The sequence below is a fragment of the Notothenia rossii genome, assembly GCF_949606895.1.
Source record: "Notothenia rossii genome assembly, chromosome: 4".
Taxonomy (NCBI): Eukaryota; Metazoa; Chordata; class Actinopteri; order Perciformes; family Nototheniidae; genus Notothenia; species Notothenia rossii.
Window position 1 is genome coordinate 7,602,870 of NC_136902.1, and position 18,307 is coordinate 7,621,176.

The following is an 18,307-nucleotide window of genomic DNA, read 5'->3' on the forward strand; positions in this document are numbered from 1 at the left end:
GATCATTAAAGTGTTATCAAAGCTGGTAAAGGTGCAGCTAGTTTGAATTATTCCGTATGCTGCAGTGTAGATTGTGAATTTACTCCAGGTGGAACTAAAGTCTGATTATTTGAGTTAATGTACTTTGTTACTTCCCACCTCTGCCCTAATGTTAATTTAAATGGAAAATAACGTTTTTTAACAGAACACGGCTAACAGAATCAGTCTGGAGCAAGCTTTAAGGTGACCTATCATTTGAACCATATATTGTAGGGCAATACTTATATAAAGTATATAAATATAGTTTTTTTTTCAAAATACCAAACAGATCCTGCATTTTAGCCATGCCTCATTTCGCTCTATTTGCTCTGCTGTTTTTCTGTGAGCTGCAGCTGACCACGCCCCCCTGCAGGAGAGGGGAGCGCTTTGAGATCAGCTGCTGGGCTGTCAGAAGAGGGGGAGGAAAATATATCTCCGTCCTCCGTGTTTTATTCTTATATGATTATATAGAGTCATTATTCATTTGTTTTAAAGCTAAATAAATAACAAAGAAGACCTTTGACTGGCACTTTTCTAATTTTGTCCGGATGATTTAAACTTTAACGGACATGTTGACCGGCGAAAAAAAATCTAACTGAAACTCTGCCGCACGGTCCCCTCGTCTCTTGGAAGAGGCGGAGAGGTGGTTGTTTGTCACCTGCTGGTGGACTACCGGAGAGAATTACAGTGCTTGCCTCGACGGGGAGGGATTGCATTGAATTACAGGAGCAAACGCTTGCCTCGGGAGGGAGAAAAAGAGCCACAGCGAGGAATAAACAGAATGGCAACCATGGCAACCATGAGCGGGGAAGTCTTCTTCACTGCTTTTGTGGCAGACTACAGCGCCACTTACAGGCCTGGCATATGTACTACAGCGTCTCCAGCGCTTTCGAGCGGCAATGGCCGGCCGTGGCCCAACCCCACATTCCCCTGATAGGTGGAGAGTTGGCCATATAGGCGGAGCTCCTCGTTCCTGACGTCAGAGAATTTTCAAATCTGGATCAGTCTGTATCAGATCCGTTGCAGCCCCGTTTTTAGAGATTTGGGTATGGAGGAGAAGAGAGAGCATTGTGTTTTCTGACACTTGGTGAGTTCCCTGAAACACCGGGGACACATATTCATTTACAAAAGACGTACAAAAGTACATTTTGCATGATAGGTCCCCATTAACTTACCGAGGCAGGTGAAGTGAGGTTAGCATATTAGAAGAAAACGGCCCTCCTGATGTTCTTTATACCTTCTCCATTGAAAAGTGTAACTTTTATGTAACTGTTAAAACTAAATATAACTGTGCTCTTATATTATTCATCACTTTCTGCTCATTCTAAGATCAACAATATGAAATGCAGCAGCAGCTCGTCCTTCTCACGTCACTTTCTAACACCGGAAACTGCACTGTAAAACGTATTAAAAGATGTTTTATTTTGTCGATAGTTAAAACATAATATTACTATAACATTTCACCTGGAGTTTCATCACATTGTGTTCTCATACTTCTAAATGTAATGTACTAACATTTAAATTCAAACTGAAAATAACGTTTTTAAACGGCTAACGGAAACAGTCCTGGAGCTAGCTTAACTTACCGAGGCAGGAGAAGAGCTGTTAGTCCATAAAGAAGAAAACTGTACTCCTGAAGTTCTTCGTATCTTCTGTAGTGAAACACGTCACTGTAATAAGTCATGAATAACACTTACATTACTGTTCGGGATAAGATTAAAAAATCAACTACGCAGCTCCTCATTCCTCTCAGGTTCACTGTCTCTGACCGGAAACTGCTCTGTAAAACTTCCGGTCAGTTTTAGTTAAAGTTTGGACTTGAGGATCCACATCTTTAATATAAGATTAATATTGTAATGAGTTTTGTTTTTTACCCAACATAAGTTTAAAAATATCATGTTGTGTTTAATACAATGAATTATTCATTTTGTATTCCACATTTATAAGCGAAACACTTTCCTACACTTCATGAGTTTAATCAATCCAGCACCATCTTCCCTAATGTTAAACATACATCCAAACATATGTTAGGTTAAAGTCAATATCATCTTTTCTTGAGTATTTTCATTTACTGATAAATTATACAATATACTTCATTACACTGCTAGAAGCATTTTACTGCCGCTCTGTTGTTTTTCCTCTGAAAACTAATTGTTTCTCTCTTATATTGTAAGATGTTGAAAAAAGTGAACAAAAGCATGCATTTGCAGGGACTTCCTGTGAAGCTGAACATTTATTTTGGGATACAGATGTCTCTGTAAGGAAGACATATTTTTTCAAATTGTGTGAGAGGTAGTTTCGTGTGTTGTGAAGGTACAACATGCTCAGCTACAGTCCGGCTGAACCACTCTAAAGACTACAGATGTATTATATATATTATAAGATCTTAAAAAGAACAGAAAAGCCAATGTTGATCGGAGACACATTAGAAAAAGGTACAACAATTCAGGTCATCTAATAATAAAATAGAAGTGACTCATACTGGTAGCTGGTCACACTTCTAACCACAGGAACAAACAAGACAGACTCAATTTAAAATATGCAACATCTGATGAGCACACATCTGGGGGAGTATATCTGTAAATATAAAAAGGGAAATTACGTTATATAGAAAATGAGAGAAATACAAAGTGTACTCACTAAAAAACCAAGAATATCAAATCGTGGTAAACTGCAAGCCAAAAATACATTCTTTACAACATGTCCCAAAACTTTGGATAAGATCAAACTTTATTGAAACCCAGGAGAATTGTTGTGTCTCAGCTGCAGATCAGAGTCGGAACACTACCAATATAGAATAAAGTGTAAATATTGACAACAAACAAAAACAACTTCAATCCTTTTCCTTTGGTTAGGCCATTTGTCTTATTTACACTTATCTGATATCCGTTTTAAAATGTATCAAAAGTTTTTATGGATAAAAAAAGCAAGAGATGTAAAAAACGTTCCCCCACTAGCATTCCTATTTGGGTCTTTGACGGGGGACAAAGCTTGTGGACATATTTTAAAGGATGCCGCCTAAAGCTGCTGTTTGATGAGCCCAGAGTTAAATAACCCTAACTGTATTTTATGAATTAGAAGCAGTGTCAATGTTTTAGTAATCATCGGTTTCATCTCCATGTGGTCGTGTATATCTGGCGTGAGTGTGAACAGAAGAGATTTCCACGGGAGGAGATCTGCTCCGGCCGGCCTCCACGATATCATCGTACACTCGGTCGGTCTACAGGAGAAGAGGTGTGAATATCAGCTGGTTTCACAAACACTTATGATCTGGTTCACCAAAACTTACCTCTGTGACGAAATCATATTGTGTTTCCACAGGAGGTTCTGAAAAACACAGCAGTACGTTTAGATAACGACACTACACTGGAAAAACATCTTGCTCAGTCAAATGGAGACAAACAGATTCATCCCTCATCAACTGTCATGATCCCAGTTTTGTTCTATTTCCTGTTTTATTTAGAATTTGTCATGTCTGTTTGTGCTTCCTGTCCTTGTGTGTGTTTTCCTTCCTGTTCTGATCGTGTGTCCTTCTCTGCCACCTTCTGAACTCATGCACTTTGTTGGTTTTCTGTTTAGTCTTTCTCAGATTCTTGTATGTCGTTGTTCTTCATGTTCAGGAACTTCTGTTGTTATTTGCGAGTATTTTAACTTTGAAAGTTGTGTCTGTTTCAAAGGTTATTTTACATGTGGAGAAAGATCAGACAGTTAAAACCTTTCTGTGAGAAACGTTAAGTTCATGTGTGTTACCTGGTTCCTCACTTTTGGCTTTACAAGTCCTCTTCCTGCAGAATACCAGCACAGACAGTGATGACACGATGACCAGGACGACCAGAGTCAGACGCACATACAGGACCACACCTGTGGTTGTTGGAGCACAAACACAGGTCTGTTTTACACTGACAGTTATTGGTAAGCAGGGTATCTTTGGGGGGAATATACTACTGCAGGTCAATAGTATATGCCACATAGAAGTGGTTACATCTGATTAGCTGTCTATTTAAATGTTCAGGTTGTAAAGAGTGTATGCAGGCAAAAACATAGTTATGGAAGAATATCATTGCCATTCCTATGCTCTATTATGTCTCATTGGTTGTTAAAGCTTTATTTATTAAAAATGTGTGTGGGTGTACCTGTGGCTTTAGGGGAGGCTGGTGAAGATGTGGAGCTTTCACTTTGGTTTGATGTTTCTGGAGAGGCTGATGGGACGGATGATGGAGGAGTAGAAGAGGTCAGAGCTGTGAACAAAAACAAGCAAGAAGTCCTGATGAGAGAAATTAGATCCTCCTGAGTGTCTGTGTGTGTCAGCTGAACTCTTTTAAATTGAGTTTAAAGCATCAGCAGCTGTCAGTGAAAACTGTCTTCAGAGACAAGAACAAACATTTTCATTATCAAGCAGAAACTCACCATCAGTGACGATGAGCCTAAACCTCTGGTATGGATCTTTAGAGTCAGGTCTGCCCAGACCACACCTGTACCATCCTGAGTCAGACTGGGTCAGCTGTTCGATGCTCACATACACAAATCCTCCTGTTTGATATCCTTTAAGATATCTGATTCTATATCTGTCTTTTTTCAAATCTTTGTAAGTCGTCCCAACAAGAACGTCTCCTTCACATTCCTCTTTGCAGAAGTACATCTTGGTTCCAGAGCGAGTAAAGGAGCATTTAACTACAATATGTCCCCCAGTTCTAGCATCGATTGTTTTTTCTGCAGAAGGATCACCAACAAGTTTTACTGTTGAAAAACAAAAACAATCAATAGTTACTATTTGTAGTTTACAAATTGTAGTTTCAATATTTTAAACTTGGTATATTTTCAGACGTGATCCAGTCACTGAGGGATGAGGTGTGGCGATTTCATGAAACAGCTTTTTGACTGAAATTCTTTATTATTTTATTTCAGTTTGATTTGGTATCATTATACTTTGGATTTATATTAGATTTGAATGCTTTAATAAAATCGCAGGCTTTGTATTTTTAGTTATAATTAGTGCCTGATTGAGCTAAACTGATCATTACATTATTAAATATGTGAACTTTAGGAAGATGATCTGTTGACATTTTTTTGAAAGGATGTTCTTACCCCTTGAAATCATCATTTGATATTATGACTTACCCTGAGTTTCCTTGAGTTCATTTGCTCATAACTTAGTAAAACATGACTTATCTAAACACTTCTGCATTAACTGTTCTTGAGAAAAGAGGAGCTCGTCTCTTTGTACAGAAGTGTTTTAAACGGTGAGGTTTAAGCAGAATGCATGTTTTAGGGAAGTAATGAGCATACAGTAAATGACATTAGGACTATACAGCATTAGTTGTGTTAGAGTTAGATAACAGATGTTTAATATATTTCTGCTGTTGTAAAACGAGGCCCTGAATTAATTTCACATTCTTTAAGACTTTTCTCTTTTTTGGGATTCTTTGTTCACCGTGGAGTCATGCTAGGAAAAGTTATCAAATTCAAGATGATCTGAAAATTGTAATTTGGGGGTTAGCTTTTAAAGGGCCCATGTCACGGCCATTTCTACTGATCATAATTCCATTGTTGAGGTCTGCAGCCACAAACCACCAGTTCAGTTGTTAATATTGTCTTTTGATCTCAATCTATTATTAATTGTCTTAGTTTTCAACAGAACAGAGAGCGGCCGTATGATCTACTTCATTCAGATAAGAACAGAGACAACAGATCAATATGCTCGTGCCCTCAGTATTAAATTCTTCATCAATAATGTTCTAAACAATAATATTCAAATAAACTTGTGTATGTGTTTCGGTTTATGAGTTACTTTCAGAAGACATGTTGGATTTAGATGAGGTAAAGGTGAAAAGGTAAAACTATTATTAAGACAAGGAAGAAGATTCAGTTTTTAGTAGAAACTCACCATCAACAACGATGACCTCAATATACTTGTAGGAAGCCCATGAAGAAGATGTAATCACACCACACCTGTAGCGTCCTGAGTCAGACTTGGTCAGCTGAGAGATGGTCACAAAAAAACCTCCATCTTTATCATCAATGCTGTATCTGCCTCTCTGAGCTGGGGCATCAGTTGTTTCAATGAGAATGTCTTTTTGTTCACATGGTTCCTTACAGAAGACCTTCCTGGTTCTATTAGAAGGAAAGGAGCATTTAAATCTGACATCTTCTCCTTCAGTTACTGAATAGACAGAGACTCGGGCACTGACGAGACCGGTGTTTCCATCCTGCAGAGCTGAACAAAAGATGAACAAAAGATGAGCCATCATTTGTAGTGGTCAATACTTCCTGTAAGATGCTGCAGTTTGATCACAACACTTCCTGTTTCACATGAACACAGGTCCTCAGAGTTAAACCACAGCCTGTGACTGAAGATCACCATCAGCACTGCAGGTTAATGTGACCGTTTGGTCTGAGACCTTTATCCTTTAGACACAAAGACTACATGCAGTCTCCATCTGTAACTTTAAGAGTTACGTTAATGCAAATCCTTAAAGTACATAACTTAAGTGTTTTATGTCAACACCACCTTTTTTCATTTATGACATTTTTGGACAAAACACTTAGATAGATGTAAACTTTATTTATCCCAAATTGGGAAATCATTTTGTTCCAGCAGCAGTGTCAAGCCGTTAGCGAGTTATAAATGTTTAAATGATACAATAAAATACAAATATAATAAAAAGTCCAAATTAACATTAGCGGCATGTTTTCTTTAGCAAGAATACAAATCAAAAGATTAATAAATGAATCAAGAAAATATTTTGCAGATTAAAGGAATATGAAAACAATCATATTCATTGTTTCACAGAAAGTAATGACTAAATGTTACTAATTCAGTGAGCAGATAATAACTGAGTTTAATGATGATGTACAGTTTGTTTGAGGAAGTGAAACATACTTCATTGGTTGCAAAGCTACTAAAAAGCCTAATTTTGGAATATGTGAATAACTCGTACTGCTGGAGCCTTGCATTAACTTAGGAATAACAGAAAAATAAAAATTACTAACATGATAATAAAGTGATGTACTCACAGAAGAGGAGGAAGAAGCAGATCAAAGTGTGACAGACTTCCATGCTGAGACTCTGATGGTTTACCGCTGACTGTCTTTCTTTACTGGCTAACCAGGAACTTGTTACTTCTTTAAATGATGAAGTCCCTCCTCCAAACACAACACATCTCTACTCTCCTCCCCAACGCAGAAACACTATGGTCTAAAAATACTCCATTGAAAGTAATGAATTCAAAATGTTAGTAATTATCAGCAAAATGTAATTTCAGTTTCAGTAAAAGTTATCCTTATGCACCAATCTCATCTCTCAATTTCACAGTGTTGTTTTATTATAGAATAGTATATTCTGTTGTTATGTCTAACAAATACATGTAGGAGAATTTTAATGTTGTAGTTTGTCAAGGTGGAGCCAATTTTATATAAGCAGTACATTCTGCATCATATCATCATGTTTCATATGTCAAACGTTACAAGTAACCTAACTGAGTGTCAGATATCTATAGTTGAGTAAACAAATATAAAATCTATAAGCATTGCATTTAAATACTCAAGTAAAGAACCAGTTAGTTATGTACAAAAAAAGTTAACATGGAAGCTTAATTCAGGCAGATATTGACAAAATTAGTAAACTTTTAATTTCCATAATTTCACTACAACGCTCACTTACTCATGTATACAGTGGCGGCTGGTGGAAAATATTTTTGGTGGGGCTATGGAAATGGTGACAAAACCATACTAGGGCATTTCAAATCAGGAGACTAAATACGAACATTGTGTGTGTGTGTGTGTGTGTGTGTGTTTGTGTGTGTTGTGTGTGTGTGTGTGTGTGTGTGTGTGTGTGTGTGTGTGTGTGTGTGTGTGTGTGTGTGTGTGTGTGTGTGTGTGTGTGTGTGTGCGTGTGCGTGTGCGTGTGTGTGTGTGTGTGTCATACTTGCCAACCCTCCCGATTTTCGCGGGAGACTCCCGCATTTCTCCCGATTTCTGACAAAATCAGATTTACTCATGACTGTTTCCACTCGGACTTTAATACAGCTACACCATTGTTTGGTTTCCATGGTAGCGCGTCTCTTTAGCAGCGCGCGCAACTCAAAGTCTGAGAGGGTGAGGAAGATGAAAACTGAACAAGAATCGACAACTCGACCCTCTGATCACTCCTTTCCTGTAAAATACAGGTCCAGCCCATATGCTCCATGGTGCCACAGGCATTGCCCTTACAACTACAATAAGCATGTAAATGTTAATCTACAGCTTCGGCGATCCACTAGCACCGGAGTCTACAGCTGCAGACGCAGCCATCCCCTACTGTAGCGTCACCTTGGATACGAGTCTGAACAACTCAGACACACAGGCCAGGGCGCTGAAAGGGCGCCCTTTGAGCATCAGATCTGACGACGCTGATTGGCTGAAATTATGTTTCGGCGGCATAGTTTACAGATAGCAACAGTCAGCTTGTTGGCTGCAGCTGCTCTGGCTGAGGGCTCTTTTCTACCGCCCGGACGAGAGAGGGTAATGATACTTATTATATATCCATGAATGACACACGCTGCGGCCAGGCAGGAAACATGTGACTCAGTAACTTTAGACATCGTAAAACAATTTTAAACGAGATGTTATTGTAGATTATACATTTTACTGATACCAACTATATAATATTTACCTTGTTCTTTAAAAATAAAAATATTTTTTGGAAATATATTTATTTATTTATTTTAAATTTTAAGTCAACGTAGAAGTAACAGTGTAGGAAAGTAGTGATATTCATACTACTTTCATAAAAAAGTGACAGGTGGTGTGACCGGTCACACCTACTACTACTTATGCTAATAAGTATGCTAATGACCCCTTTGCTGTGAGGTGTGATAACATGTAGGTGTGGTATCACATGTAGGTGTTATCAGAGGTCGCGTTAACCGAATATATTCCGTCTATGACGGAATTCTTTTGACAATGACGGAAAAATCGGAAAGCAGTCCGTGATTTTGACGGATTAGAGCAAACTCAGAACAGCGCCAAAGTTTCCCCGCAGCAGGGCTCCAGTGTTATGCCCTGATGTCGTTCCCAGACCGCCCCCCCCCCCCCCCCCCCCCGTCAGTTGTGTACAGACCGACGGATAATAATGGATTTTGACGGACATTTTATGATCCTGTCCGTCAAAATTACGGGCAAAAAAAAAAAAAGCTAGCGCAATCTCTGGGTGTGATATCCTTTGATGTGAGGTGTGAGGTTTGATAATGTGTAGGTGTGATATCACACCTCTTAATTAAACCTTTGATGTGAGGAGGTCAAGAAACGGATGCAGTATCTTTGTCGGGTTCAGACCCCTCCGTCTGAGGCTCTTCATGAAAAATGGAGTCTGGGAAATGGAGATGTTTGGGGTCATGTGTTCAACTATATGGCGAATTAACTTCATTTTTACCATCTGAAGAATGGAGAAACGTATGGACCCCACAGTGTTAAAGCGACGTTGACCTCAACAGATTGGGCTGTGTTAACTCTGGTGGCTTCCAGAGATCTCCACGCAACCATTGTATCAGAAAAAGCAGTGCATCAAGAAACCATAGTGGAAGCATCGGTGTGCAAGAAACCTTCAACAAAAAGCAAATAATCTCTGTGGTCGAGATAAAAGAAGAATTTTCACCGCAACCCCTCAATGTGGAGGAAGAGGAAGAAAATATTCACCCGCCGCCAGAAGTTGAAGTGAAAAGAATCCTGACAAGCACGTCTGGGAAACTGAAAGTGGATCCTCTGGTAGATGGTATTACCGCTCAAGCCGGTTGGTGACACTGGAGAAGGAACCCTCTGGTGATTTTGTTCTGGAGTATTTCAACTCTACATGCTGGGTTTTTCTAACATCCTTGCGTGTGCCTCTTGCTGCTTGGTTGAAGATGTAAAAGCTACAAAGCTTGAAGAACTTTTTTAAAAGAGTCAAACAGCGAGGGACTTTATACTGGTGAAAAAACTACATTTTGCAGATGACTCCTCCTCCCACTCAACATAATAAGTCCCACCCCATACAGCAAATCATTTAAAACAAAGGACCCCACTAAGACGACCGTTGAAAACTAGCCATGGATCTGAGAAAGACCAAGTCTCTCCCCGCGAAGTTGCAGCCTGGAACAAACTCCTGGAGGACCATCATCTCCAACAATCTGGAAACCTGAATTTGGCTCTGATATTGTTCCTGATACTTGGCGGTATTTCTATACATATACTTCAGCTTCTTCAGAACCCTCGGTAGCAGGCGTTGCACCGTCATGCTCTCCTTATGCTCCAGAGAGTGATGTTACAGATGGTGCAAGGACAGCCTCATTCCTGAATACGGTAAAAGCCGTAGTGGTTCATCTGTGGAATAAGGTCCTGCATCGGTATAGAGAAGAAATCTGTTATGGATGTCAAGTCCAGCATCCCAGTCAGATACAGCACGAGTGTTTGTTTGAGATGCCAGAATATTTTCTAGATCTAAACTATGACGAAGTGGTAAAGAGACTGTGGACCGACCGTTTTATTCCAGCCATTCGGGATGCTCTACATTGTGTGTTAAAATGGTTTTGAATAAACACATCAGTATTTTAAAAAGTCAAATTGTATCAAGTGCATCAGACCAACTGAGATTACTCCATTTGAACCATATTGTAAATAAGTAAAGAATGATCTTAGTATATAGCAGGGCTGTTTAATAGTTTTGAATGGTGGCCGGTTGATTAAACTGATCCAAAATAAGGGGTCAGGAATAATATGGCTTGAAATATGAGCAATCATGTTAATAGCTACAGATAGAGTATAAACACATCAGTATTTACAAATTGTATCAAGTGCATCAGACAACTCAAATTACTCCATTTGAACCATATTTAGAATTTCCTTATTTTAACTGAAGTAATTCAACCTAAGTGAAGCCAACCTAAGAGGTGGGCACTACAGTCAGGAACTAACTTACTTTTTAACATTCTACTCAAAGGACCAGTTAATATTGTCTCAGACAATATGCTACATTAAAATATCATTTAAAAAGTCATAGTATTTTATGTTGAAATGATCAAGGAAAAAGTCATTCCATGTTACGTTAACAAACACAAAAGATCTGTTTTATATATGTTGAAATATAATATTTTTTAAAAACGTCATAGACTTGGACTTTTTTCAAGATACTTTTGACATACTATACAAGTACTTTTATTAGATTAGATTTGTATCTAGTCATTTTCAACAACTACATTTCTTGTTGATGCTTTTTAATTTTTCGGCGTACGAGATTTTATTCTTTCCACATCTTATTGTATCCCACATTTTTCATATTTTCAACATACTTTTATTTAGTCTTTTTTTCATATATAAATATATATATTTTTTGGACATAATATATAATCACTAATTTCATTTTATTTTTGTGATGCTATACCATGACTTTTTTTTCTGTATCCTATTTTTCTATACAATAATTCATTTCGACATGGTATATTATAATAAAAAAACAAAAACATTATGTACATACTAAACATATATCACTTTCTTTCATTATTTTTCAACATACATGAAGATGGCACACCTTAACCAAGCCAACCAACAATAGCTTGTGGCAAAGCCAGGGTGACAGCTAGTGATGTGACGAGCCGAGGCTTCGGAACACGGTTTGAGTTATCCAAGAAGTTTCTGGTGAAGCGCGTATCGAGGCTTGTATCATTTTAGGCCAGTGACTGTTTCAGATAGTGGTTCAGAGGGTGCAGATGTGTTAAACCACTGACACTTCACAGTTGTATTACACTCATATGGCCCCTCCTGTTACCGGACCCCGTCAAATCAGAAAGCCTCTACATCATTTTATTTTTGCATACTGTATAATAACTTTAAATTTTAATTTGTAAGTTTAATTGATTTCCTACATGGTACACTATGATCTGTTTCACATACTATACTTTGACCTTTTTTTTAATTTTATTTTTTTTGTAGGATTGCAGTATATCAGAAAAATATGCGATAACATCTTAAATGTTACAATGACAATATAATTTGCGATAAATACAAAATAATTAAAATAAGTAAGTAGCCTGTGTAGAATCTAAAAAAAAGATATATATCTTATAATTTCTTTATCATTTAGGCAAAACATCTTAATACCCCCCTTCATAACATTTCTGATACTCTAAACAAAACAAAAGAACACCCATAATACCTGGATTAATGAAAAATGTGGATAGGCATGATCGGCTCAAAATATGCTGCATATCAGATCTCAAGTAGATGTGGATAGCTTCAATGGGGATGAGCACATTTGTTCAGATGTTTTATTGAAAACCAGGAAAAGTAAGCAGGTTTATAAACCAAACTAAGGGATGTTTGTTCTGTGTGCCTTTGGTGTGTGGATCAGATACACTAGACACAAAACTTCCCTTAGTTTGGTTTATAAACCTGCTTACTTTTCCTGGTTTTCAATAAAAGTTCTGAACAAAATTGCACATCCCGATTGAAGCCATCCACATCTACTTGAAGTAAGGTGGAAGCTAAGTTGTCTAAATGGAAATGGTTGCTACCTCAGCTGTCATACAGGGGAAGAGCTCTGATTGTGAATAATCTCGTTGCCTCTTCTCTTTGGCACAAGCTCATAGTGTTGGCACCACCACCAGGGCTGGTGAAAGAACTACAGCGGTGCCTTGTAAATTGTTTCTGGTCTGGACAACACTGGCTGAAGGCTTCGGCCCTGTATCTCCCTGTGGCACAGGGAGGGCAAGGTCACACGGACCCCGGACCAGAGACCGGGAATGTGGTTGTTCGAGGAGCCACTCCAAAAGAATGACCTCTTCCCAACTGCAACCTTTTCATCTGTAGCTTTGGGAACAAAGTTTGTTGAGGCTGGCATCACCAAGCTGGTTCATCTAAAAAAAAAAAACATCAGTTGAAACTCTTTGTAACACCATCAACATCAGGTCATCCAGAGTGCTACAGAGGATCGTTGAAGACATCATGCAGTCCCTGTCGGCGCCAGAGAGGGCATTTATTGAGGATCCTGCTAGATTGGACAGTTGGAAAGAGGAAAATGACTACGAGTTTCCCTCACTCCCCGTTAGTCCTGCTGTCGGAGAGTGGCAAGAGCAGCGTGGAAAACTTCTCTCGCTAAAAACTCCAATTCTGGGCAGTTTCAGTTCCTGTGGGAAAAAGCAGCTGTACCAGTGCTGTGGCAAGACTGTTAACATCCGTCTCCTAGCTGAGGTCAAGGAGTCAAGGTGGAACGAGTTTTTCCCTTCAGACTTTACCCCTAAAGGCAGGTGGAGGGTCCTGTATAAGCGTCCTGTTGAAAAACGGATGGCTGACCTCCAGTGGAGGATTATACATGGAGCTTTAGCTACAAACAGACACCGAGCTCACCTTGATCCAAGTGCTGGGGAGGAGTGCCCTTTTTGCCAGCAGAGTGAAACAGTTGAACACCCTATTTGGGCTACTTAAAGGATGGGTGGAAGGGTTAGGGGAAGTGTTTTTACTTCCACTTTTTGTATATGGGCCTAAAAAAGTGGCAAAAAAAGGACTAACTCTCGCTCTGATTAATGTTATTTTTGCAACTGCTAAGCTAGCAATTTGGAGGACCAGGAAGAACCAGATGCTAGGGCAGGGCTGGACAGATGTTGTTTAAAGTGTGAAGGGTTTGGTGGCTGCTCGGCTAAAAGTAGAACATGCCTTTTACAGTGTGACAAACAACCTGCCTGCTTTCAGGACTCTTTGGGGGATCAATCACGTTCCATGTACGGCAAGGGAAGATGGTACGCTGGAGCTGATTTTTTCAAATGTGGTTTTTATGTGTGAGCATTGATATGACTATTTAAAAAAAATAAATAATAATAAGTGTCATGAATGTGATGAATTTGTAAGTTTTTATTTAAAATGACTTAAAGGTTGGGTAGGACATTCTGGAGAAACCAGCTGGAGTGCGCTAGAATTTGAAAATACACAGCCAAAAAAAATTCTGCCACTTCCTTACAGAGCCCCTCCCCCAACGAAGAAAGAACCAGAATGGACAAGTGAAAAATGTATTCGGACAAGTAAATTTCCAAACTCACTTGTCCATGGACAAGTACTCTCTAAAAACGTTTTCTTACACTGCTACCACTGGCTCAGATAATGAAAAACAACAAAATAAGTTACCATAGCTATGCAGATGACACCCACAAACCATTTCACCAGGAGACTATGCTCCAATTCAAACACTGAGTAAGTGCATTGAACAAATCAATGACTGGATGTGTCAGAACTTTCTCCAATTAAACAAAGATAAAACTGAGGTAATGGTTTTTGGAGCCAAGGCAGAATGTATAAAAGTTAGCGCTGAGCTTCAATCTGCAATGTTCAAAACAACAGATAAAGCCAGAAATCTAGGTGTAGTCATGGACTCTGACCTGAGTTTCAACAGTCACATTAAAACAGTTACTAAATCAGCTTACTATCACCTAAAGAACATATCTAGGATTAAAAGACTAATGTCACAGCAGGATTTGGAAAAACTTGTCCATGCTTTTATCTTCAGTAGACTGGATTACTGTAATGGTGTCTTCACAGGTCTCACTAAAAAATATATTAGAAAAGCTGCAGCTGATTCAGAACGCTGCTGCTCGAGTCCTCACTAACACTAAGAGAGTGGATCACATCACTCCTGTTCTGAAGTCTTTACTCTTGTTCCTCACTAACACTAAGAGAGTGGATCACATCACTCCTGCTCTGAAGTCTTTACACTGGTTCCTCACTAACACTAAGAGAGTGGATCACATCACTCCTGTTCTGAAGTCTTTACTCTGGTTCCTCACTAACACTAAGAAAGTGGATCACATCACTCCTGTTCTGAAGTCTTTACTCTTGTTCCTCACTAACACTAAGAAAGTGGATCACATCCCTCCTGTTCTGAAGTCTTTACACTGGTTCCTCACTAACACTAAGAAAGTGGATCACATCACTCCTGTTCTGAAGTCTTTACTCTGGTTCCTCACTGACACTAAGAGAGTGGATCACATCACTCCTGCTCTGAAGTCTTTACACTGGTTCCTCACTGACACTAAGAAAGTGGATCACATCCCTCCTGTTCTGAAGTCTTTACACTGGCTTCCTGTGTGTCAAAGAATAGATTTCAAAATACTGCTGCTGGTTTATAAAGCACTGAATGGTTTAGGCCCAAAATACATTTCTGACCTCCTGCTAAATTATGAACCATCCAGATCTCTCAGGTCTTCAGGGACTGGTCAGCTTTCTGTCCCCAGAGTCAGAACTAAACATGGAGAAGCAGCGTTCAGTTATTATGCTCCAAATATCTGGAACAAACTCCCAGAAACCTGCAGGTCCGCTAAAACTCTGACTACTTTTAAATCCAGGCTGAAGACTTTTCTTTTTGTCTCTGCTTTTAAATGAACTATTCATATCTTAAACTGCACTGTAACTTTTATCCATGTATTTTTATTTGAATGTTTATTTTATTATCTTTCTTTTTAATGACTGATTTTAAATGCCATTTTCTGAATGACTTTCATTTTTGTAAAGCACTTTGAATTGCCTTGTGTTGAAAGGTGCGATATAAATAAACTTGCCTTGCCTTAAAGGTGGGGTATGTAATTCACTTCAGAAACACTTTTAGTTATGTTCCATGGAATGCTCTTAACGTCCCGATAGCAATGAATATATTAACTGCTTTGACAATAAATACATAAAAAAATATCATCTCTGGAAGCCATGGTGCTGTAAAAAGCACGACCAATCATCTGAGCCGGCCCGGCTAAAATAACTGGATTTCCTACCTGCCTGTCAGCCTTCCATCTGTGCACAAACTGATCTCGTGCCCTCATTGGTCATGTGCACGTTTGTGTGTGTTGGAGGAGGGGCTCTGTGAGGAAGTCGGAAGGAAGGGTTTCGGTTGTGTATTTTCAAATTCTAGTGCACTCAAGCTGGTTTCTCCATTCTTACCTACCCTACCTTTAATATGACATTAAAATAATAAAACATCAGCCACTGCAAAGTTGTATTTCTGACTTTAGACACAAACTTATAGAAATACCCATAAACAGTCAATGTGTGTACACTGTTAAGTATACGAATATATTAAGTAGAACAGAGAGTTGAACTATTCATACGTTCAGTCGCACTAGAAGCTGTTACATTTGAGTTTTCTGTCGTAAAATAAACATTAGTATTTACATTAGTTGATCACATTTTTTAAGTCAATGCAGTTCAATTCGCTGAATTAATTTTAAACCCCCCTTTCTCCATGACAACCAAACAAACCATAAGATGGTTACACGTTGAAATCTCCAGAAAAAGCAAGTGAATGAACCCTGGGTTGCGTTCGGATAGTTTAAAAATCAGCTCCTAAGTTCTAACCCTATCTCCTATTTCTTGACCTCTGAGTGAAACATCACGGGGTTAAGGGATAGTGGAAAGGAGAATTCAAAAGGACTTAGGAGAAGAGACTGCGGTACTTTAGAGAATCCGACTGCACTTTCACTATCCCACGTGTTTATGATGCGCCAGCGGGCGTTGTTTTGTGCGTCTGCTGCTGCTGTGGGGAAACTATGGAAACTACAGTTTTCTATACAGCGGACTACAACATGGATTCAGTGTGCGAAAAAGCACACGTCCCACCGTCCGGGACGTGTTATTTACAATAACGGACAAGTAGATCTTGTAATTGACTTGTCCGGTGGACAAGTGACGTTTTTCGCCCTCATTTATTGACAAATTATTGACAAATTAAGTTTACAAAAGGCAGAACTCATTCGCAAATTGTCCGTGTCCGACATTGTTCGTTTAGAAATGTTAGTTTCGGTTCTGCTTGTCAGAGGAAATGCATCTCGCCGCTTTCTGTACTGAGACAGGGGCATGGCGTGGCGGGACGTGTAGCACAGTGGCAGGGTTGGGAAGCAAAACTCGGTTCCGAGTAGGAACAAATAACAATTGTCAGGTCCCAGGATTAATAAGAGTTGTGAGGACAGGACGCGAGGCCGAACCCCGCGGACCGCAGCTCTCTCTCTCTCTCTATGCTCCGGATCAGCTGATCGCTGCAGCTCAGCGTCTCTCTCTCTCTCTCTCTCTCTTTCTACACACAGCGGATCCGCTGCCCGTTTAACAGCCTCATCTTTGTCAAACTTTCTTATGTTCTTTCTTTAACACGTAATGAAGATTATTAAGCGTTTTAGCTCCTGTGTTGTTAATATTGACCGCCATTTCCTTTATGAAGTGAAACAGCCTCCCTGTCTGTGTCCTCGCGTTTTCCTCACATCCCCGGACCCCCAGACTCGGAGGAGCACAGGGATGTCAGTATTGTTTATGAAGCAGGGTATAGAAAGTACATTATTGAAATGAACATACTATTTATTTACTTTTACAAACAGTGAGCAGCTGGGCAGCTGCAGCATGTGTATTGCAGGACATGTGTAAGCGTGCAAGCTTCTTTAAGTTGTAGAAAAGCGTACGCCTATAGGCTATGAAAATAATGTATTATTATTATTAGGCCTATAGTGTTGGACATGTGTGGTTGGACTCTGTCTCACAGGCAGGTTGCAGCATGTGTGTTGCCATATTTTCCATTCTGGACAAGTGAAAAATGTATTCGGACAAGTAAATTGCCAAACTCACTTGTCCATGGACAAGTACTCTCTAAAAACTTTTTCTCACACTGTGGATGTTTAATAAGAACGACGGACTCGTCTAGAGACTCTGCACCGTGCTCTGATGCTGTTGCTTTATGCTTTATGAACAACAGAGAAACATATTCTTCATGACCAAAGTTGGAATTGAAATAAAAAATGAAAGCGAAACTTATGCTCGTCACCCTCTCCCTCCGGTACACATTAATACAAATGATCCCAATACGTATGATTGTATGAACTATGAAAAGATCTTAAAATCAATACAAATGTATTTATTATAAACGTTAGTCCTTAACATCTATCACTGTGTATATCACCATTCAAACATCTTTTAAAAGTTGAACAAACCCCACACAGCTCAGTGAAATGTTGACTTTATTTGATCATTTCAGTAAAAACTAACGTTCATATTTCTCTTTTTGATTATAATACTGATGAACGTTCAAAACAAAGCACTTTGGCATCTTACCACATACGTTTTAAAATGCTTAATAAGCACTGTAACTTTCATGATAATTTCTCCGTCATAATCGTTTGTGTCCGTGAACGGCCGACTGTTGTGTGACGTCAAATGCTGCGGCTGCAAGGCATTGTGGGGCAGCATTTTCTCCTCTCCTTTCGGTGAGGGAGGTCCAGTGGTTCCTAAGCTAAAGGAGGTTATAAAGGAAGTTTGAAACCTCCTT

General features: G+C 39.2%; 2 protein-coding genes across 4 annotated transcripts in view; both read right to left on the reverse strand.

The window, feature by feature from the left end:
• The window catches only part of LOC307037835 (uncharacterized protein), a 28,453-nt gene extending 26,324 nt beyond the window's left edge, over positions 1–2,129 (reverse strand). For both annotated transcript variants that reach the window (XM_079678996.1, XM_079678995.1), the window contains exon 1: positions 1,605–2,129. The gene's annotated coding sequence lies outside the window, so the exon portion shown is untranslated. The remainder of the gene's footprint in view (positions 1–1,604) is intronic.
• Positions 2,130–2,221: 92 nt separating this feature from the next.
• Positions 2,222–4,896, reverse strand: LOC307037841 (uncharacterized protein). Of its 2 annotated transcripts, none has more exons than XM_079679007.1 (5): positions 4,426–4,896; positions 4,152–4,256; positions 3,781–3,879; positions 3,308–3,345; positions 2,222–3,238 (listed from the first exon to the last, which is right to left on the reverse strand). In XM_079679007.1, exons 1-5 carry the CDS (start codon positions 4,655–4,657, stop codon positions 3,113–3,115), a joined length of 600 nt encoding a protein of 199 aa, XP_079535133.1. In that variant the 5' UTR covers positions 4,658–4,896; the 3' UTR covers positions 2,222–3,112. The 2 variants fall into 2 exon arrangements, with proteins under 2 accessions (XP_079535133.1, XP_079535132.1); XM_079679006.1 differs by having other exon boundaries at positions 3,769–3,879; positions 4,426–4,893.
• Positions 4,897–18,307: the final 13,411 nt, after the last annotated feature.